This window comes from Pieris napi, chromosome 23, assembly GCF_905475465.1.
Source record: "Pieris napi chromosome 23, ilPieNapi1.2, whole genome shotgun sequence".
In the NCBI taxonomy this organism is placed as follows: Eukaryota; Metazoa; Arthropoda; class Insecta; order Lepidoptera; family Pieridae; genus Pieris; species Pieris napi.
Window position 1 is genome coordinate 5,132,092 of NC_062256.1, and position 22,363 is coordinate 5,154,454.

The 22,363-nt window shown below is 35.9% G+C and overlaps 3 protein-coding genes and 1 long non-coding RNA gene across 4 annotated transcripts in view; 2 read left to right on the forward strand and 2 right to left on the reverse strand.

The window, feature by feature from the left end:
- Window positions 1–22,363, reverse strand: part of LOC125061450 (zinc finger protein 43-like) — a 343,312-nt gene that overhangs the window by 126,710 nt on the left and 194,239 nt on the right. The gene's annotated exons all lie outside the window — the stretch shown is intronic.
- On the forward strand, window positions 12,467–14,942 carry LOC125061461. The gene is made up of 2 exons (XM_047666933.1): window positions 12,467–12,882; window positions 14,224–14,942. Exons 1-2 carry the CDS (start codon window positions 12,480–12,482, stop codon window positions 14,916–14,918), a joined length of 1,098 nt encoding a protein of 365 aa, XP_047522889.1. The 5' UTR covers window positions 12,467–12,479; the 3' UTR covers window positions 14,919–14,942.
- Window positions 13,117–15,349, reverse strand: LOC125061458 (protein ALP1-like). Its single transcript, XM_047666928.1, has 2 exons — window positions 14,933–15,349; window positions 13,117–14,009 (listed from the first exon to the last, which is right to left on the reverse strand). The coding sequence occupies exons 1-2, from the start codon at window positions 15,220–15,222 to the stop codon at window positions 13,127–13,129; spliced, it is 1,173 nt and encodes a 390-aa protein (XP_047522884.1). The 5' UTR covers window positions 15,223–15,349; the 3' UTR covers window positions 13,117–13,126.
- On the forward strand, window positions 15,356–16,062 carry LOC125061469. Its single transcript, XR_007119046.1, has 4 exons — window positions 15,356–15,401; window positions 15,611–15,698; window positions 15,785–15,933; window positions 16,017–16,062. It is a non-coding gene; the product is annotated as an uncharacterized LOC125061469 (long non-coding RNA).

Below are 22,363 nucleotides of genomic sequence, written 5' to 3' on the forward strand. Positions count from 1 at the left end.
AAAAGGCTATCATGCTAGAAATGTTCAATTGGTGATTGTTATAAACAAAACCAGTCACACTTTTTTATATTTTGTCAACGTCAAAAAATATTAGATTTCAGACAGTAGACGCAGACTTATACATTTTGCATGTGGGTGCATCATATCGCACCCCCAGATCAACACTGCACTAAGTCAAAACAGGACTTATTTGAGTATCGACTAAAAACTGTTCTCTCATGTTAGATGAAAAGTTATTCCTAGGTGTTTTAGATATTGTGTGATGAATCAAATGCTTATCAGTATGGCATTAGTTAATTACTGTAAAAAGTTCACATAAACTGTTAAATCCTTACTTTTCAAGTTAATTCACTGTTGTAAAACTATTGAACCAATAAAATAAAAAATATTTCTATTTACTCCGTTCTTACTGATTGATTCTGAAATAATGCAGTGTAATCCTATCATATATTGGTTGTAAATATTCAGCAAAGAATTATCTGTTTCAATTTCAAGAATGTATCCTATATATAGAATGTATTAAACGGTAAATAAAATAACGACGTGTATGATAATCAGCATGCACTTTTATTATACACTGTTACAGTGTCATCAGCTATGTTATGAAAAAAAACAGTCTTACATGTTTGTGGTCGTATGAGACCCATAGATGCTTTTCAACGCGAAGTTGCTTAATGTCAATCCACTTGACTTGGTTATTGTCCTCATCCACATTAAAATTATTGCCCCAAGATTCCTGAAGGACTTTAAGGTCATAAAAGTCAATGTGTAAAAGTTCTTTTACATGATACGGCTGTCCTATTTTTTTCGCAGTACGAATTAAAGTAGCATATTGCTGTGGGCAATAAATAGGACCAGATTTTAAGTGTCTTTTAATCTGTTTTTCTATTACACTGTGGACGTTGTCCCCTTCATTTTGAGAATGTCCGCGGATCAAAAATTTATGTGTTATGGAATTAACTCTTAGCATATTGTTAACTGCGTAAGCATAGACAGATAGTAAGTATTTGTTTTTTTGTTGCCCACAGCAATTGTCGCTATAGAATATGATATCCACGTCATTATTAGGATCACTTTTTGCAAGAATCAACTCAATGTATGCAAGGACACAACTACCGATCTCATTTAAGCCACGCTTCGCTTCGGTTTCATCCCAGAAAAAACAAACAACATCCTTTACATTTAAGTCGCTTATAGTCAAGTTAAGACAGTTAATACGTGATTTATAGAAAAACAGGGAAACTTGTCCTTTAGGAACCTGCATAACTGCTTGGAGGTGGTACACTACTACAACGAGATTTTTATTGTTTTTATCAGCCTCCTTTTCCAATCTGGCCAGTACTTTTTCTTTCAGGTGGTTTTCATAATTTTCACTTAACCTAGCCTTGTCTTCACCATCGGCATTTTTATAACTTTCGCAAAGGTCACATTGATCCTTCTTTGGAACATAAAATGAAATGTTGAATTCCTCATTGAATATCCTACTAAAAGTTGAAGTTGATGCAGGGGGTAAGTTATTTTGCTCTCTGAGGTTTTTATAATCTCGATACAAGTCTGCTAGGCATTTCTCGCATGAGATATATTCTCGTGTGGTTTGAGCTCTTAGGTCACACACTATCTTTTACTTCAGAGTCTATTTTGCGCTGATTTCCATGCTTCCCACTAGCATCAGCGTCTATAAAACCGTCATCTCGTTTCTTTGAAAGGGCTGTCTTAATGTATCTGTCACATACGCTCAGTGTAGCCTTAAAAAAATCTTTGCAGACTCTAATCTTCACACCATCTATTTCAAAATAATACGCCGAATTCAAAGGTATATTTTGGTTTTATTTCTTGCGTGTGCTTGACAATGTATTCTCTTTGCCTCTCTAGATCTCCCAGAAGCCAATATTTTTCGAAAATATCCTGCCTTGCCTCTTCGTTTATTTTAGTTTTGCATTTTAACTTACATTTATCGCCACAAGATGGACGGATTCGACGTTCTGCGATCTTTTTTGTGGGGTTTGATAAAGAAACATAAGATTTACCTGTATTGCGCAATGTTTTAGCAATCTTTGATTTCCAGGCAGCAGGGTTTCGTACTCGTTTTCTTCTTGGCTTGGGGTCTGTAGGAGCAGGTTCAATGGAAACAACTTGGGTATCTGCTGCAGATGGGCCTGGTCTATTGAATTCTTTATCAGATGAACTGTTCGAGCTGCTAGAGCTTGATGACGATGAGCTGGAGTCTGAAGAGGTACTTGAGCAGGAAGACGAAGATACTCGTCTAGGTATTACAGGTGGCCGGGATTTTTGTCTTTTTTGGATAGAAAAAGTAGGATCCGTATCCGAATCATCTATAAAATCACTTTCATTACTCTTATCAGGTGTTAAAGACTTTTTTGAAGCTACAATAGGTGATACCTCGAGAGCTGATGCTGCAATAGGTGATACCGTGATAGCTGATGATGTGACTGGTGATACCACGAGTGATGATGGTGATGCATTTGCTTCATTTTCAGCACAAATTTTTATTTTTCTTTGTTGAGCAGTTGACCCAGCTTCTTTTGAGGTTGCTTCAATTGCTTTTTCAAGTAACAATAGACCCCGACCCTTCATCATCTGCCAAATAACATAAAATATTAAATTTCATTCATTAATACTGCATTATCTCAAAAAACATGTTAGATCTTCTTTTAAATAAATTAAAAAAACAATTTTCAAAAGTATTCTTTTAGTTTAGATAATAAGTAGTATTTCTTAGTATTAAAAAATAAAATATTGCTATTTTTACAGAAATTATAACATTATTCAGATTTACCAACAATAGTGCATTATTGAACTAATTTTCACCTTTATCAAAAAACGCTGTACTATTTTGGAATAATTAAAAAAATATAACATACTTTCGTCACCAATACAGTATTATTTAGAAATACTATCAAATCAGCAGAAACAGGAAATTCACCAACACTGTATTAAAACTAAATAATTCGGAGTAATTTTCTACTTGCATTTAACAATACTTAATTATTACGAAATAATTCACTGTTTCGTAACGTCACTACATGCTGCTTCCATAGACGAACATGTCCCAACTGGAATTAGATTCATATTCGCGGTACGACTCGGTAGTTATTAATTCACTAATAGAGACTTAGCGCGACATCTGTTGGCTGTTTTTGCAAATATAGATATGGCTGTCTTAGTGGTATGCGCGGAAAAAAATTGCCTAAATAAATAAGTCGATTTTGGGATTTTTAGACTTAATTCAGTATTGTTCTGGGTGTGCGATATGGTGGTTAATTCCATGACAATTTTATATTTAATAATTCTGTCATAAAAGAACATTTGGAGGAATTGAATAATTCTAACGAAACTGTATTTTTACTTTGTTTGTCATAATCCCATATTTTAAATATTATCTTATTTTTTTATTTAATTTTAACAACCTGCTTTAATTCAATTTTTTTTCATATTTTATTGTGATTATGCTTACTGTCAACGAGCATATGTGATGGTACCAGTGCCTAACGTTTTAAATGGATCAATCACCTGAAGCAACAAATAATAAAGTACATGCTACTGCATGTAAATGCGTCGAAAGAGTTATAGGTATCATAAAAGGACAATTTCGGTGCCTGTTAGTACATAGAGTACTACATTATGACCCTAATACTGTGGGGAAAATTGCAATAGCCTGTTGTGTACTACACAAAATTTGTAATCGTGCAGGGCTGTTAGCTTCCGAGTTATCGACTGGAGAATAATCAACGTAGATCAGGCTTCAGGCACAATATTATCAAAGAGATAGTAATCATAGGGAGTTAAGGCCGGGACTCCACCAAAGCAGAGACGAGACAAGCAGAGAGGAGATGTTTTTCAAACAACCAATAAGAATTGTGTTATTGACACATCTCAATGGAGATCGCCGTGCGGAGATTTTTAATAGTTGTATGGCACGAAGGAAGCGGAGATGTAAGCTGTGCGCGGACGACGCGCACTGGAGACGACAGATGTGAGCAGCGTGCAGTCAGCAGTGAGCGGTGTCACCCTCCCCCCTCTCGCCCGCCAACAACCCGCAGAGCCCCACGCTCGCGCCGGTCATCTTGCTAGTACCGTTCACGCGAGCACACGATTCTATCGTGAATAATTGTGTAGTTTGTATTTTTCAACGTAAACAATTAATTTAAATAAAACGTAATGGATGAACAATTTATGAATCAGTAAAAAAATATCCATGTCTGTGGAACACATCAATAGATACATATAAACTTACTGATGTCAAAGATGCAGCTTGGGAGAACGTTTTGAAAGAAACTCAATTATCCGACGGTTAGTGCAATTTATTGAAGTGAAAACTTCTTTAGCGGCGCTGAGCACTTTTTTGTATGGGTAAAAACTTTCAAACTTGCGTCAGGGTCACGTGATACTGATCGAAAAAGCGTAAGATCGAGGGGAAGGGAGAGGAACTAGTATCTCCCACTCTTTCTACCGTGCCTGAGTGTACAGCGTCCCACGCGTATCCAAGGATGGTGACAGCTGATTGCTTGACTGTTGTGTAGTAAATACACTGTTGTGTATTCGTAAAAGTGAATTGTTTAAATTATGGAAATCGAACAAAGTGAATCTATTAATGAAAAAAGTAATGATGAAGTAGTGAAAGAAAATGAGTAAGTACTTTATAAATTACTAGATGAATAAAAAATAAAACTCTTACTTGGCTTTAATAAACAAAAATAACTAATAATAATAATAATAATTTATATAATTTTTTGTTGTTTAAATAACGATATAATATTATAAATTGTCATATTTGTGTACGATAGCGCAATAAATAAACATTGTATTCTACCTCATAAATGATAGTACTTTTATACTTATAATTAAACACAACGTTAATATTGAAGTTTTCACTTCTGCCGGCACTCCCGGAGTGCTAGTGTTTTTTTTTATACTAAGTATTTCGTTCAAGTAATATTGTGATACGAGTGTCATGCCATGGAACAGCGCCCTTGTGAATCGTAACGAATTGACTCGAATAACTGCCCGAAGTGGGAAAGTCGAGTCGGAGTGGGGAATAGATGATAAAAGTGGTTGTAACACATGCGCACGGGCAATTCCTTTGTTCAAGTTTGAAGTTATACAGTTGACGTTAAATCAGTTTGTGAATTACAGTGAATCAAGTCATCATTGGAGTGTTTAATTTCCTACTGTACGAACTAGATCAACTAGCCCTTCCAATAGGCATCCATATTGTCATTCGACAATAGCTTCTCCACGTTTGTGTCGTTAAGCTGTCTACACACAGAAGCCGCCGGCCTTGGTTTTAATGGCGGGTTTACAAACAAAAAGAAAAAATATGTAAACCGGCACTGGAATGAACTGAATCCAGGAAGCATTCCAGTCCAGTAAGTGGATTCGCGGTATACTTATGAATCCAGTGCTGACGAAGTACACACGTGTTGGTTGTTTTTGCGGACTTTTTTTTTGCGAAGAAAAAGGATTTAACAATGGTGAGTTATCTGAAGACGAAACTGTAAAGTTTGTCACTATATACAGAGAAAATCCGTGTTTATGGGATATAACCTCAGGACATTATAAAAACAAAGCTATGCGCCAAACTGCTTTGCTAAATCTGTGCATTGGTATGGAAATTGAAGGATTCACATTGGAAGATGTGAAAAACAAAATAAAAAGTATTCGTTCGACATACCTACCTTGAACTAGACAAGATTAAGAAGTCATCCACATCTGGTGCTAGTGTTTACCAACCCATTCCATTGTTCCGCAGTGGGTATCTGCAAAAATAAAGTAAAAATATTTTCTTTTCAGGAAAATACTGATGATGCTCAAAATAAAGGAAATACTGACAATGCTCAACCTAGTGACCAATGTGGGAACCCTATCCATACAAACCCAGAACCAAGTCTATCAGAACCGCGAAAGAAAAGAAGTAAAATTTTACAGCATGTCTACATTAGTCAGTAGCATGAAAGATATGCAATACGATTTATCCAAATCAGAAACAGTGGAAGATGAATTCGACATCTTCGGGAAACACATTGCGAAGCAATTAAGAACCCTTTCTACAGAACAGGTTATCCTAGGCCAAGAAGAAATTCAGAGTGTGATAAAATGTCGACTACACGATTTGAAATACGGAAATATGACAGTCCTAAATATTCTGCAAACACACATGCCAGTGACAATTCGTCAAGGCCAAGTAACAATTATACGTCAAGACCAAGTACGAGTAGTAGTACTTATATGCCATTGAATAGTCCAGCGTCTGTAGATACACAAACCACTAAGGACTATTTAAATGTAGTAAGCGATGACCCAGAATACTCTACTTCTGCTGTCATTATCAGTGCCAGTCTATATTCATTGGGATCTTCTACCTTCGGTTGTTGCAAAAGCATTACTGAACCTCCTTTCTGATCTCTTTCGCTGATCCAATTTCTCACCCAAATCCATTCTTTTTTTTTAAGTTCCTTATCAACCTCATTAATAACTTCTGCAGCAAGAGTGATTGAGCACGTTTGAAACGTTCTCGAAACTGATCTCTTCTTGAAATCATTGTATAAATCGGCTTCTAAATAACTGGAATAATGTAGACGTTACAGAACCAGTCCAGCACTGGACTGGAATATTAAAACCGGGCATAATGTTACATGTTTGATTTTAATATTTATTTTTTAATTTGGTTACAATGACCAGTGATAAAATTAAATGTGTTTTTCGTAAAGGACATAACGATAACATAATACTTTTCGTGGCTGATAAACTAAAAAATGTCAGCAAGTTTTAAGTGTACGTGTGAAATATAAATTAAAGTACAGAGACATTGAGCTGCCCACGCAAATAAATAAGACAGATGGATATCATATGTTATAGTAGTTTTACTGCTTTAATGGCAAAATACCGTGATTCATCATCAGAAACAGATTCTGCCAGTAACTCCACTTCACTCACTTTGTCAAGGAGTACTCCAGTGGATATTAGTGAAACTGTTCCAAGAAACGAAACTCAAAGCTCTTACAGTGAGGTTGCCTCTTTATCAGCATTCTGATGCATCTGCATCATCACAGTTGTCAACGTTACCATTTTTTGCCCCTTGAAAATCGAAGGAAAATTTCTGATGTCTGCTATTTATTACAGATTGTTAGGGGATTGGTTGATTGTCCGGAGATGTTAGCAAAGCTCAACTTGCGAACTGACTTATTATGGTTCAGGCACCGCCCTCTTTTCAAAATGCCTCCACTTAATACCAACTATAGGAAAAATACATTCATGATTCGAAGTGTAGAGACCAATATTCAACCCAGTTTGACATCGATCTTTTCTGTTCTTCCATTGACTCTGTGAGACGCACACTCACATCCAGCTATTTCCATTAGAATAGTCATACCTATTTTTTTATTTACTAAAGTTCTTTAATTGTTTCATAGTATTATAAATTCATAAATATTAATTTTATTCCTCCTATCTCCTTAAGCCGCGTTTCCACTAGGCAACATTTGGTGCGCGTCATGTGACGCTCATTAGTTCAGCAACGTTGCACAACAGCGCGCGACGTTGCCAGCTGGCGCGCAACATGACGCGCGGCTCTTTGTTTGTTAAGAGTACAAGGTAGTTGAGCATCAATTGTTGTCGAGTGGAGACGTTAAAGATGCAGCTTGGGTGAACGTTTTGAAAGAAACTCAATTATCTGATGGTAAGTGCAATTTATTATACTAAGTATTTCGTTCAAGTAATATTGTGATACGAGTGTCATGCCATGGAACAGCGCCCTCGTGAATTGTTACGAATTGACTCGAATAACTGCCCGAAGTGGGAAAGTCGAGTCGGAGTGGGGAATAGATGATAAAAGTGGTTGTAACACATGCGCACGGGCAATTCCTTTGTTCAAGTTTGAAGTTATACAGTTGACGTTAAATCAGTGTCTGAATTACAGTGAATCAAGTCATCATTGGAGTGTTTAATTTCCTACTGTACGAACTAGATCAACTAGCCCTTCAAATAGGCATCCATATTGTCATTCGATAATAGCTTCTCCACGTTTGTGTCGTTAAGCTATCTACACACAGAAGCCGCCGGCCCGCCGGCCTTGGTTTTAATGGCGGGTTTGCAAACAAAAAGAAAAATGTAAACCGGCACTGGAATGAACTGAATCCAGGAAGCATTCCAGTCCAGTAACTGGATTCGCGGTCTACTTATGAATCCAGTGCAATTAATCCAGTTCCCGATCCCGAAATCCGACTCCCAGAACCAACATTGGGTTCCGTGAGCCTCTTCACAGGATGTGTTCCACCTTGGATTCCATCACTAACATCGACCCTTTTTCGCACTCCTCTACTGCTTCATTTAAGAATAAGTTAAAACTCTTAATATCTTAAGCTTTGTGTCGTCCTTGTTTTTTTTTTGTAGCTGCTAGTTTAGTGTTAAATTTTGCTGTCATGTTTTGTATTGTCTTACTTTGTATTGTATTTTTTATTAGTGAAACTTTTTTTGAGGATATGTCCAATGTGTCTATTTATTTTATGTTTTACATTTATTGAAGTAAAAACTTCTTTAGCGGCGCTGAGCACTTTTTTTTGTATGGGTAAAAACTTTCAAACTCGCGTCAGGGTCACGTGATGCTGATCGAAAAAGCGTAAGATCGAGGGGAAGGGAGAGGAACTAGTATCTCCCACTCTTTCTACCGTGCCCGAGTGTGCTGCTCTGTTTAGGCGGCACAGGGCTCTTGCGCGAATGACCGTGTGTGTTTATATACAGCGTCCCACGCGTATCCAAGGATGGTGACAGCTGATTGCTTGACTGTTGTGTAGTAAATACACTGTTGTGTATTCGTAAATGTGAATTGTTTAAATTATGGAAATCGAACAAAGTGAATCTATTAATGAAAAAAGTGATGATGAAGTAGTGAAAGAAAATGAGTAAGTACTTTATAAATTACTAGATGAAAAACTCTTACTTGGCTTTAGCCCGTAACTGCCGTCAAGAAAACCAGCTATAAGCTGAGTAGTAAAACGTAAAAAAAACGAATAATAATAATAGTAATAAATATAATTTTAATAATAAGATTAGGTTTCGATCTAGTCTGTATTGACACATAATAGATGTAATATTTGTAATATGTTTATACTTTATAGCATTAATAAGTGGAGATTTCAATATAAACTTTGCAGACGATAAAAATCAATCATTAATTGAATTTTTAAATAATGAATTTGGTTTAACTATGTCAAATGATCGCAATTTTAGCACAACGAAATACAAAACTACTATTGATGCGGTCTTTATTAGACACTTAAATAGGTTCGAATCAAAACTGTTTGTTTCTTACTTCAGTTATCATAAACCAATTGTATCAGTTGTAAAAATTTGCGATGATGATTCTGATAATAACGATGGTGTAAAAGTCGTCGAAATTATGGATGGAAGTTGATTTTTCTGAGAGATAAAATTTAATGTAATATATAAATAACGATATAATATTATAAATAACAACATATAAATTGTCATATTTGTGTACGATAGCGCAATAAATAAACATTGTATTCTACCTCATAAATGATAGTACTTTTATACTTATAATTAAACACAACGTTAATATTGAAGTTTTCACTTCTGCCGGCACTCCCGGAGTTCAATTTTATTTTTATTTTTCTGTATAGTGATGTATCTGTTTAGTTTCCAATAAATAAATAAATAAATAAACTCTCCGTCTTAGATGTGTCCGCCACCAACAGTTCAATTAACAATAACAACAAATATAATGTTAAAAAAGGACCTCGAAAGCGCTAAAGTGATAGCGATGATATTTTGAATGAAACATTAACCATGCGATTGAACGATTAACTGCAAAAAGCGAGACAACCTTCACCTCCTCTTGGTAAAGACAAGTGATTTCTGTTGTCACTATAGGGTGACTTTACAAAACAGAATATTGGAAACTAGAAGCCAAAGGAGAAACTATATAAGTCATATAATTATCACATAATTACACGGGATACTCCACCTCCTCTGGTTCCCAATTTGAAAGAAATCCTGTAAGACCGGAAAGTCAACTCACATCTAATGAAAGCTTGTCGTCTCAGGATTCTGGTACTAATAAAAATGTATTGAAATGTAAGGAAAATTCGATCTTTCAATGTCTGAACATTTACGACGCGTTATATAACCTCAGAATTTATAACTAACAACTTATTATAAACCTCAGAAAAATACAAGACTTCATATTAGATACAGTGACGGATATTTGCAGTGGTAAATTAGATTTTCATTTGATATCTCCAAAACAGCTAAGATCAGAGTTAAATTTGATATCTGTACAACTACCCAGTGATTTGGCGTCGCCTGTTGACAATTTCCACTTTCAACTTAAAAGATGATTTATGTAAGACGATTCCTAACACAAGAATTTGTCGAACAACTTTATCACCATGTAGGAATCATTGGCTGGAATTATCATCACCGAATAAATATTATTCTTTTTGGTGAACAGAATGCAACATAAAATTACTTTGCGATCTGTCACATGTGAATATAGCGTTTTTTTTTTAAATTGAATTATTAAAAAAGGCTTGAGCAGATGTTGTTTATATGGGATGCAAAGTGTTTGTGTCGAAACGAAAGAATGAGATCAGCTCTAAGGCTAACATAATAAAGAAGTAACACATCGTCAAATTAAATCACCTGCATCGTGAGCATACCCCACATACACACCTTCACGTACCCTCACTTTTACACCATTACACAACACAGCCAAATTAGGTATTATTTAGTTGAATGTATTGAATAATTTGTTTTTGTTTGTTTGATTTTGTAAATTTTTGAACCTTTTTGTTGTAATGTATTTTGTATTCCATCTCTGGCTATATTTTCAGTGTAACTGTTTGTTATTATATATAATTTATGTTAGCTGTAGGGTTACGAAATAAATAAATAAATGAACAAAGTTATCGAATGCGGGTTGGTTGAGCGTTATCGAGGGTTGTAAAATAAAAACAAGATTTTCAGGTCTATTCCCATAAAAGCTTGTCTAGTAACATAAGTTAGTTCACAATTTGAGGCATTAGAAATGTTAATATATCTATCTAAACATTTTCAAGTCATGATCTTGATTCGAATAGTTTAGAAGACATTCGACAATTTAAAAAATAATTGAAATCTTGAAACAGAACGAACCATTGAGCACCAAAATATCCTACCGTAAATTTGCTAGTGTATTCATTATATTTTAGTATATTCACTTAATTTAGTTCGCATTCAGACGTCGTACCGGGTGCAACTCTTATCCCAATCTCATCTCACCCGACTTAGCAGTCCATTGCAGTTTAAACTCTGAATCGAATACAAGAGTGGCTAGCAAAAATATTTCATTCGAAGCAACAATGGTTAAAGTTCCTCTTATAGACATTGAACGGCAGCACAAACAAGAACATTGCGATAAGTATGTTGATGACGAGATGGCAGCGCAACATGGGATAATTGTTTTACGTCTGCCCCCATACCATTGCGAGCTAAATCCCATTGAGTTTGTATGGGCGCATGCTAAAGGATATGTTGCAAGAAATAACAAAACCTTTAAAATGACAAAGTAAAAAAACTTTTTGAAGGACTTCAACATATCACACCTGAAAAATGGAGTAGCAGCGGGTCTCATTTACTTAAAGAAGAAGACAAAATGTATGGTCTCGACCACATGATCGACAATGTTTCAGACAGATTTATAATTAATGTCTTAAATGTTAGGCTCGTCGAAAAAATATCGATATATCGATATTATTTTTTCAATGTATCGATATTTTTGAGCGATATTTAATGTTTCGATGTATCGATATAAAATTACAAGTATTGAAAAGGTATAAAAATCGATATTTTTTATAATTAAAAAATCCTAAAAAAGAATACTTTTTTTATACTAACATTTTTTAACAAATTACATTTTTTTTGTCTTTGGTCGACTTGATTTACTGCGTTTTAATTTGGTACTTAAGTTGGATTTTAAGTTGGCAACTCTGTCTGTCAATGTCATTTCAGTGTCAGTGTCTGTGCTTCAACTATCCGTCCATCTGTTATCCGTATTATAACCTCAACGCGAGCGTATTTCTGCCTGCATTTGAGTTGATTATAGTTCTCAAACAATCTAACTAATTAAATCAATAATTAATTCACGTATGTGAACAAAATAATTCGAGAATTCCAGTCATGTCTAGTGTTGTATGGAACTTTTTCAAAAAAATAGACAGACAAAACGTTTCATGTAATGTGTGTGGGAAAATATATAAAACCAGTGGCAATACGACGAATTTATCTACACATCTTAAAAATAAGCATCACCATGCGTTTTTGCAACTTAAAAATAAAAACTCAAGGTCAAGTGAAGTGAATATTACACCAATAACAAGAACTAGTTCACCTGTTTCGTCTACTAATTCAACTATTACCAATACTAATAAACCTGCTGAGATAGAATATGAGCTAGTTCAGACATGGCGGAATCCGTGCGGATGCAAATCGCGCGGTTAGACCGCGCGGATCTTATTTACATTAGCGCCTATAAATTCGTTCATACCTGTCCGCGCGGATTGACAAACCGCGCGGCTACCGCCACTCAACCGCTAGAAAATGAATTCGCGCGGTTGCCGCTCGGATCTATTTACTTGACGTACCTAGAGCGCGTTCAGTTGCTCTGCGGAAGCCGCGCGTATCGGACGGTGACAATGGATCGCTTCGACACCGAGCTATTCATCGATGAGGTGGAAAAGAGACCTGCTTTGTGGGACATCCAATGTGCAGAATATTCCAATAAAATTATTAGAAACGGAGCTTGGCAGGAGCTGGTGGATATTTTTGGAGAAAATGAGGATTCTTTGGAAAAAAAGGTTCTTTTTGGTCAGTATGTATTTAATTTTACATTTATCAGGGTAGTTTACATATTTTGTAATTGACAGTCCACCCCAAATAACTAAACTATATAAAAATGTTGTTATTGTGATTGGAGGTAAGTATCGGGCGCGGGAAAAATCTCACGATTCTCACGCACGCAAACACCACGCCTCGCTACTCGCCTCTAGTACTCGCCTCCAGTGAGGTCAACTTCGTTCTATCCGGGTGTCCCTTGACACCTCTCAAGTTTTTATATTTTTGTGTCTTGCCATTCTACACGACCCTCATTTACAAAGTAATTAGCATATTTGTCTCTAATATTTAATGATGACGGTGTACCCCTTCCTGCATGTAATGTATTAAGATTACTCATTGGCCCAGTATATAAAGTATCTTCAAACTGTATACCATCTCTAGTTCTAACAAAATTGTGTAGCACACAACAGGCCTTTATTATGTCTTCGGCAAAGTCTATATTAACGTTTATAGGCCTATGAAAAATGCGCCACTTGTTTGCCAGAATTCCAAAAGTGCATTCAATATAACGTCGAGCTCTTGATAACCTGTAATTAAATATATTTTTTTCGTATGATAGCCCTCTACCTGCATAGGGTCGCATTACAGTTTCGGATAAACCAAACGCTTCATCGCCAACTATGACGTATGGCAATGGCGTAGGATCTGTGTTAGATATTGGTTTAGGTTTTGGTATGTGTAATGACTTTTCTATTAATCTTTTATAAAATACCGAATTTTTAAAAATTGCAGAATCACTACTTTTTCCATATGATCCAATATCTATGAAAGAAAAACAATAGTTACTATCACAAAGTGCCAACAGCACTATGGAAAAAAAAGTTTTGTAATTATAATACAAAGATCCAGAATCATTGGGTTTTGTAATCCTTATATGCTTGCCATCTATGGCGCCAATGCAATTGGGGAAATTTGCATATTTTTCAAAATCTGTAGCTATTTTCTTCCATATATCTTCGCTGGGTTCAGGCATGACATTTTTTGCGACTTTTTCCCACAGAGCTTCACATACTTCACGGACAATTCCTGTAATTGTAGATTTGCCAAGACGAAAGTTGTAATGCAGTTCTCCAAAGGAACAACCAGTACCCAGATATCTGAAACAATATAATCTTGATCTGTATCGTTTTGTTAACAAAGTTGCAAACTTTTCATTTATTAATTATAAGTCGCGGGCACCAGCTAGTTTAAAATAATGAGTGTCAATTATTTTATTTTAAATTTTTCAAATTTTTGAGTGTCTTCAAATATTTGACCGCTCCTGTATTTATAAGTCTACAATTTTGTTAAAAATACTGATTTCTGTTCCAGGTGTAACTTTACAAAAAAAGTGGAAGAATATACGGGATGCTTATAATAAGGAATTCAAGAAAGGCAAATCAATTCCTTCTGGTTCTGGTGCATGTAAAGGTTCAAAATACATGTATTTTGACCGGCTTTCTTTTCTTCAGAAGACAGTAGAAAACAAAGAAACGACATCAAACATACATGAAGCCAAAAATGAAGGAATTCAAAACATTGACCAAAACCAAGATAATTTTGTTAATGCACGTGAAATACAACCAGTACCCAATAAAAGGAAGAAGACTAAAATTACTTCAGAAGAGCGATTGGCTGACATATTAGAAAATAGCATTGAATCAAGGGATAAAATACAGAGACAATTACAAGAAAGTATGTCAAAGCAAGATGATGATGATAAGCTTTTTTGTATGTCATTGTATAAAGAGTTAAAAAAAGTTCCAGAAAATAAGCGTTTGGCTACTAAAATTGAATTACTCCAGGTAATACAGAAATGGCAGAAATTACCAGCGCCTATTCATATCACGAGCCAGCAGAACACGCCTAATGAAGTATTTTGGCAAAACCAACAATATTCAAACCCACAAGGATATTTTACAGGATATTCTACAATCGTACCAGGAGAGTCTCCATCGCCTTTATCATGCAATAGCACTGACGACTCACAGTCTTCTATAGTACAAAACATATATTCTGATGTATAAAATAAATATCTTACCTTAATGTAATCACGAGTTTTTCTTCTGGGGCCACGCTTGACCTCATATGGGTATCATTAGATGCAATTTGTTCACTGATCATTTCTAATAATTCATCAAATGAATTTATCGACATTCTCAAATAATTAAAGAATTTTGGTTCAAAACTTCTTAATTTTGGATATAAAGTCAGAAACTGACCATGGGTGAGCCGATCACGTAATATTGGATGCACCCAATACTGCCGTTTCTTCTTTCTTTCTTTTTTACGGAGCAACAAGTACACACATATTGCTTCTTCGACTTCCATGATTGGACTAGAACGCTGTCACTCTATGCGGATTACGGCACTCCGCATTTACATCCGCGTCTGTCTGAACACTTGCGTTTAGAACCGCGCGATTTGCATCCGCACGGATTCCGCCATGTCTGAACTAGCTCTATAACTTCATGGAATTGTCTGAAATTGCGATTTACGATGATACTGGTGTAAGTATTTTATTTGTGAAAGATCAAACGTAGCTTTAGAATCTAAATATCAATTGTTCATAACCAATAACCAGTCAACTAATGATGTGTAATTACTAAAAGTATCGATATCGATAAATTAAAATTTTGGTGTTTTCACTTAACCTTAATACTATTTATGACGACAAGTGTAATGAAATATATACAAAATATTCAATAATTTTTTTCAGACTGAATCCTCCAAAGATGGTCAGAGTAAAGACTTGTGGAAACAGACTACACTCATAGATATGTTTGAAAGAAGTTCAAGCTATGAAGGTATTTTTTTTTTATATTAGATTACTGTATTGTTTACATTTTAGTTCTATGAGGATGTTCTAATTTTATTATTTTTCTCAATTTAGCAGGGGGTCATAAAACTAGCCAAATAAATCAAGCTTTGATCTACATGATTTGCAAAGACAACATGCCTCTATCTTGTGTAGAAAAATCAGGATTGAAAAGATTTATGAGCGTCATTTGTCCACGCTATAAAATTCCATCACGAACTACTGTAAGCGAACTATAATATTAAATAATTATTATCTTATCCTTTTTATTTTTAAATGTTATTTTATTATTCATTTCTCATTCCAGATAACTGGCCTCATGGAACAACGATACGCCACTACCAAAGCCATTTTAAAACAAAAATTAAGTGTGATAAATAATATTGCTTTAACAAGTGATATATTAACTCTTACTAACTCGACACGAAGTTTCATCGTAGTGACAGCACATTTTCTTAACACAGCTAATAACTGCACTCCTGAGCATGAGATGGTGACATTGACAGCACGAAGAATGTATCAGGTAAGTAAAGTATAAAATAAATGCATCAAATTATAAAAAATAAAATAAATAGTTAATTATAATAAATTTAATAAAGTGGACTAATATTGGTCTTCTTTCCTGCAGGCGCACACAGCTGATTATATAAAAGAATGCTTTGAAAATATTACCGACGAGTTTACAATAGAAAAGGATTGCATCTTATCAATTACCACTGATGGTGGTGCTAACATGGTTGCTGCAGTGAAGAAATTTTTGGAAGATGGAAAAAGAATTCCTTGCATGGCGCATTTGCTGAATTTAATAGTGGATGGCGCAACAAGAGATAATGCACCAGTTCTTGAAATTGCCAATCGTGTCAAAGCCATTGTTACATATTTTAAACAATCTGTGAACGCAATGGACGATTTGCGAGCAGAACAAGAGGGACAAAAGAAAGAGGGAGAAGTATTAACACTTATACAATCAGTAAGCACAAGGTGGAATTCTTGTCTTGATATGTTGGAAAGATTCAATACATTATCAGCTATTGTGGCTAAGATTTTAGCAACTAGGCGGAATGCACCTGATATGATAACTTCTTCAGAGTTAAGTGTCATACTAGATCTGATAATATTGCTTACCCCATTTAAGCAAGCTACTGAAGAAATTAGCGGCGATCAGTACGTGACTTCTAGTTTGGCGATTCCCATTGCAAACTTACTTCAGAAAGGACTTGAAGAAGTAAAACCTTTCACTGAATTTGGTGTTGCTGTTCAGAAGAGTTTGCTAAACTTAGTTATTGCCAAACTAGAACCACTAGAGCGACATTTACATCTTGCTATAGCAACAATTTTAGACCCTCGCTTTAAGCGTATTCATTTTAATTCAGCACTAGCTGTTTCCACTGCAATAACTATTAAAGGAAACTCTTTGGTAATTTGCATACATATTATATCGTCATAGTTCGTTATTTAAAAGTTGGCGTTGCTATGGTCTTGTTATGTTTTTATATTGTCAATTATTAATAAACTGGACTGCTGCACGCGACTACCGCTGCACACTTATAACCCAACAAAGGTTATGGGCCCAGTCATGGTCTAGTAAATTAATAAAAAAAAAAAAGGGGGAACTAGAGTGCTTAACCTAGTAACGATGGCGAGTGTGCGGATAGAATTACTAAGCCGTGATAATTACGACTCATGGCGAATCCAGGCCCATGCTCTATTGATCAAGAGCGATGTGTGGGGCTATGTGGATGGTAGCATTAAGAAGCCAGCTGAGCCAGCAGAGGCGTTGCTTTGGGAAGCGGCGGATGCAAAGGCGAGAGCGGAGATTATTCTCTCAATTAGTCCAGGTGAGCTACGACACATTAAGGGGACGAGTACGTCGCGAGAATGTTGGTTCAAATTAGAAAGCATCTTCGCGTCTTCGGGTCCCGCTAAGAAAGCGACACTGTTAAAGCAGCTCATATTACACAAGATGTGTGAGGAGGACGACATGCGTGAATATCTGTTAAGCTTCTTTGAAGCCAAAGAAAAGTTACTAGACATGGACATAAATATAAATAATGATCTTGCATCTATTATTTTACTCTTTAGTGAGTTAGGTGCTAGTGAGAATTTTAACTCATGTGTTCTATCTGTTTCAGAGTGTAACGGAGTGATTGGTTCGGGATGTGGAGGAAACTGGCTCATAGATAGTGGGTGTACATCGCACCTTTGTAGATCGAAAGGAAAATTTGACACCTTGACAAATTGCAGTAGTAAGTTAAGTTTGGCCACCAATGTGAGTACATTTGCAAAAGGTAAAGGAACTGTGAGTTTGAATGGGGAGGTTCCGATAAAACTATCAGACACTTTATATGTTCCCGATTTGCGATGCAACTTAATTTCCGTATCTAAAATTACAAGCAAAGGTTTTAATGTAACTTTTAAGAAAGATTCAGCTTATGTAACCGATTCTGAAGGGAATATTAAGTTCATAGCAGATCGAAAAAACAACCTTTATTATATGCGGGAGGGCCATGCTTCTGTTTCTGCGATTTCCGAAACTAAGAACGATTTACTATCCTGGCACGAACGTTTAGGTCACTTAAATGTGAAGGATTTAATAAAAGTATTAGGTCATGTGGGCATTAAAGTTGATATGTCAAATATAAATATTTTATACGACTGTAAGTATTGTGTGCAGGGTAAGATGACTTCTTTCCCATTTTCCAAGTCGAGTGGACCATGTGACGAAAAACTGTCCATCATCCATTCCGATGTAGTTGGGCCAATTCGAAATGAAACTGTCGGTGGTGCAAAATATTTTGTCACGTTTATTGACGATTGTACTAGATGGTGCGAAGTTTACTTACTGAAGAGTAAGAGTGGTGTTCTGGAATGTTTCAAAGAATACAAGAGCTATGTTGAGAACCTTACCGCTAAGAGAATAAAGTATTTACAAACTGATAACGGTGGAGAATACTGTAATAATAAGTTTGATCAATTCCTGAAACAAGAGGGGATAATAAGAAGACTGACTATACCTCAAACCCCACAGCAGAATGGCGTAGCAGAACGAATGAACAGGACATTAGTTGAAATGGCTAGGTGTATGTTACTTTCATCTAATCTCTCAGCAGGTTTTTGGGGAGATGCTGTATTGGTGGCATGTCATATTAGGAATCGTTGTCCCACGAGTAGTTTGGGTGGTACAATTCCGTACGAGAAGTGGTTTGGCTCTCCAGTGAAGATTGAGTATCTTCAGAAGTTTGGAGCTGAAGTTTATGTTCTAGACAAGAGTCCAACCAAGGACAAATTTGCTGCCAGAAGTGTCAATGGAATATTTATTGGATATCCAATGAACCAAAAGGGATATAAGGTATGGATACCAGTAGACCATAAAACCATTATAGCTAGGGATGTGAAATTCTGCAAGACGAGGCTCGATACTAATGATGACAGGAAATCGGCAATTACTCATGATCCTTTTCAGCTAGATCAATTTTCTGCTGATGTTGATACACCGAAGCCGAAATATGTAGAGGTGGACGTAATACCAAGTACATCTTATTCAGGAACTCGAGAAATGATCGTGGAGACGACTGATTCACCCCTTGGTTCACCTTCTCTATGTCATGAGGAAGATAGTGAAATAGCGCAAGCTGATACAGAGGTAACGTATAAGAGAGGTCCCGGAAGACCAAAACTTCAGAAAGGCCAAGTTGGCCGACCTAAGAAGGTCTATAAAATGATACCCAATGATAATAATGGCCGTGCAGAAGAAACTTTACCTGAGGATGTTGCGTTGACTGTGGAAACTTCCTTAGGGGATGCCCTAAGTAGCGCTGAACGTGCTCTATGGGAGGAAGCAATATTGTCTGAGGTCAAAAGTCTTGTAAAAAATGAAACATGGGAAATTGTTCAAAAGCCGAGAAATCGAAAAGCGGTAGGATGCCGATATGTATTGACAACGAAGCTTAACGTTGACAAAACCGAGAAGAAGAAAGCACGGTTGGTAGCCAAGGGCTACAGTCAACGATATGGCATCGATTACCGAAACACTTTTTCACCTGTCGTCCGACTAGACACGGTAAGACTGCTTACAGCGCTCGCGGTTGAATTAGACATGGAGATACACCAGTTGGATATCAATACTGCATATCTGAATGGATATCTTGACGAGGAAATTTATATGGAGGTTCCAGAATTGTTGACAGAGTGCTTAGGTAGAATTATTAAAGAAGAAAGAGACGAAAGCTTAAAAGAGCAGGCTCGTAAGATGTTAAATGATCTGAAGACAGGTGGAGATGTATGTCGATTGAAGAAATCACTGTATGGCTTGAAACAAGCTGGACGTCAATGGAACAAAAGACTTGACAATAAATTGAAGTCAATGCATTTTAAACAGTCTTTGAAGGAACCGTGTCTCTACTATTTGGACGGTAACTCCATTGATACGTCTATATACTTAGCGGTTTATGTTGATGATTTACTGATAGTTTCACGCAATAAAGGTCTCATACAATCTTTCAAAGATGAACTTTCCAAAGAGTTTGATTTAAAAGACTATGGACTGGCGAAATATATTTTAGGCATTGACATTGTCAAAAATGAGTATGCCACGAAACTGTCACAACAAAAATATATTAATGATTTGATGATAAAATTCGGCATGGAGAATTGTAAAGAAACAGTGACCACGCCGATGGAGGTGAATTTTAGACCCGATGGTTCACAAATTCCGCTGGAGAAGGAATGTCCATATAGAGAATTAATCGGAAGCTTGATTTATCTTTCAGCAGGAACTCGTCCGGATATCACACACGCCGTGACAAGATTAGCAGCGTTTTGTGATAATCCTGGACAGATACAGTGGAATGCGGTGAAAAGATTACTTCGTTATCTTAAGAGGACAGCCGATTATGGACTGATTTATCGAAAAACAGGTAAGAGCTTAATTGGTTATTCGGATGCTGACTGGGCAAATTGTCCTATAGATAGGAAGTCATACTCCGGGTATGTTTTTTTGTTAGGAGGGGCTGCGATTTCATGGAAATCCCAGAAACAGAAATGCGTAGCAACTTCAACGTGCGAAGCCGAATATATTAGTTTAAATTTGGCGATAAAAGAGGCAGTTTACCTGAATAGTCTTATGAAAGAGATAGGGTTGCGCGATTTCGGGAACATAGTGTTGTACTGCGATAATCAAGGTGCCTTATTTCTATCGGAGGATCCAGTCTTCCACGCCCGAACTAAACTTCGATATTCAATATTATTTTATAAGAAGTGTTTTAAGGGAGAATACTGACATACAATTATCGTATGTGTCTACCGAGGAGATGGCGGCGGATGTGCTAACAAAAGCTTTACAAAGACAGAAACATTACCGCTGCATCTCAATGTTAGGTGTAGATTAAGATTGCATGTCTGTATATTTTTGTAATGACTATTTAGTACATATTTGTTGTTAAATGTGTATGCAAATCAAGGGGGTGTATTAAAGGAAACTCTTTGGTAATTTGCATACATATTATATCGTCATAGTTCGTTATTTAAAAGTTGGCGTTGCTATGGTCTTGTTATGTTTTTATATTGTCAATTATTAATAAACTGGACTGCTGCACGCGACTACCGCTGCACACTTATAACCCAACAATAACCGCATTATCAAAAGAAATACGTTTAGAACATAGACGTAGAGGACAACTTTCGCCTGAACTCAGACCCACAACCACTACCATAATTCCAAATTCAGAAAATTCTTCGCCGTCGTTGTGGTCCGGACATGAAAAAATTATGATAGATATTTCTGCAGCAACCTCCAGTTTACTTTCAACCAGTGATGGTATGCCTAGCGAACTAAAGCAATATCTAGATCAGCCTATAATACCCAGAAAAGAGAATCCTACAAAATTCTGGTTTGATTGTCGTCATTTTACTCCAGTCCTTTCCGACATAGCTCTAAAGTATTTGATATCGCCTGCGTCCTCGGTTTCCTCAGAGAGAGTGGCATCTGCTGTAAATCTCGCAGTACCCAATAACAGAAGTCGGCTTACAGCCGAGCATGTAAATCAAAGAGTTTTTCTTATGTCTGTATCAGATAAATATTGGTTTGATTAATAAATAATTAATATTTTTTATTGTTGTCCTTGATTTAAAAAATTTAAAAATGATGTCTATTGATTAGTATTTATCTAGTAATGTAAGATGATTGAAGTAGATTAGGCCAAATATTTTTTTTTCCTATCACATCGATATATTTAAATAAAAATATCAATATCGATATTGATATATTCAAAAATTATCGATACAATATATATCGATACTTTATTGCATTTCCGACATCCCTATTAAATGTTGAATGTTTTAAAAGATTTAAAAATATGCATTTAATACTGCGTTTCGAACATTACACATTCAAATTAAGTTTCCCACTATTTATGAGTTTATATACAAATTCTATTTAACAACAACCGACATAGTAAAAGTAAATGTATTTATAACATTTGAATGTCTAAATACTAAAAGGGCACATGTCACATTTTAACCCAATTTTTTTTTAATGCTTTTATCACTAGTCAACACATATTGTCTAATTAATTAGTAATTTTTTGTTAGAGCAATAGATTGCGTTAGGCGTGTGCAAAAACGCGATGGCATAACGACATTTTAGAATTATATAAC

Excerpts from the sequence above, each read along its gene's own strand:
- LOC125061461 (XM_047666933.1), top strand. The coding sequence starts at position 12,480 with ATGGCGGAATCCGTGCGGATGCAAATCGCGCGGTTAGACCGCGCGGAT. Across the intron at positions 12,883-14,223 it reads GGAAAAAAAGGTTCTTTTTG|GTGTAACTTTACAAAAAAAG; the intron begins GTCAGTATGTAT and ends TTTCTGTTCCAG.
- LOC125061458 (XM_047666928.1), bottom strand. The coding sequence starts at position 15,222 with ATGGAAGTCGAAGAAGCAATATGTGTGTACTTGTTGCTCCGTAAAAAA. Across the intron at positions 14,010-14,932 it reads AAACTCGTGATTACATTAAG|ATATCTGGGTACTGGTTGTT; the intron begins GTAAGATATTTA and ends ATATTGTTTCAG.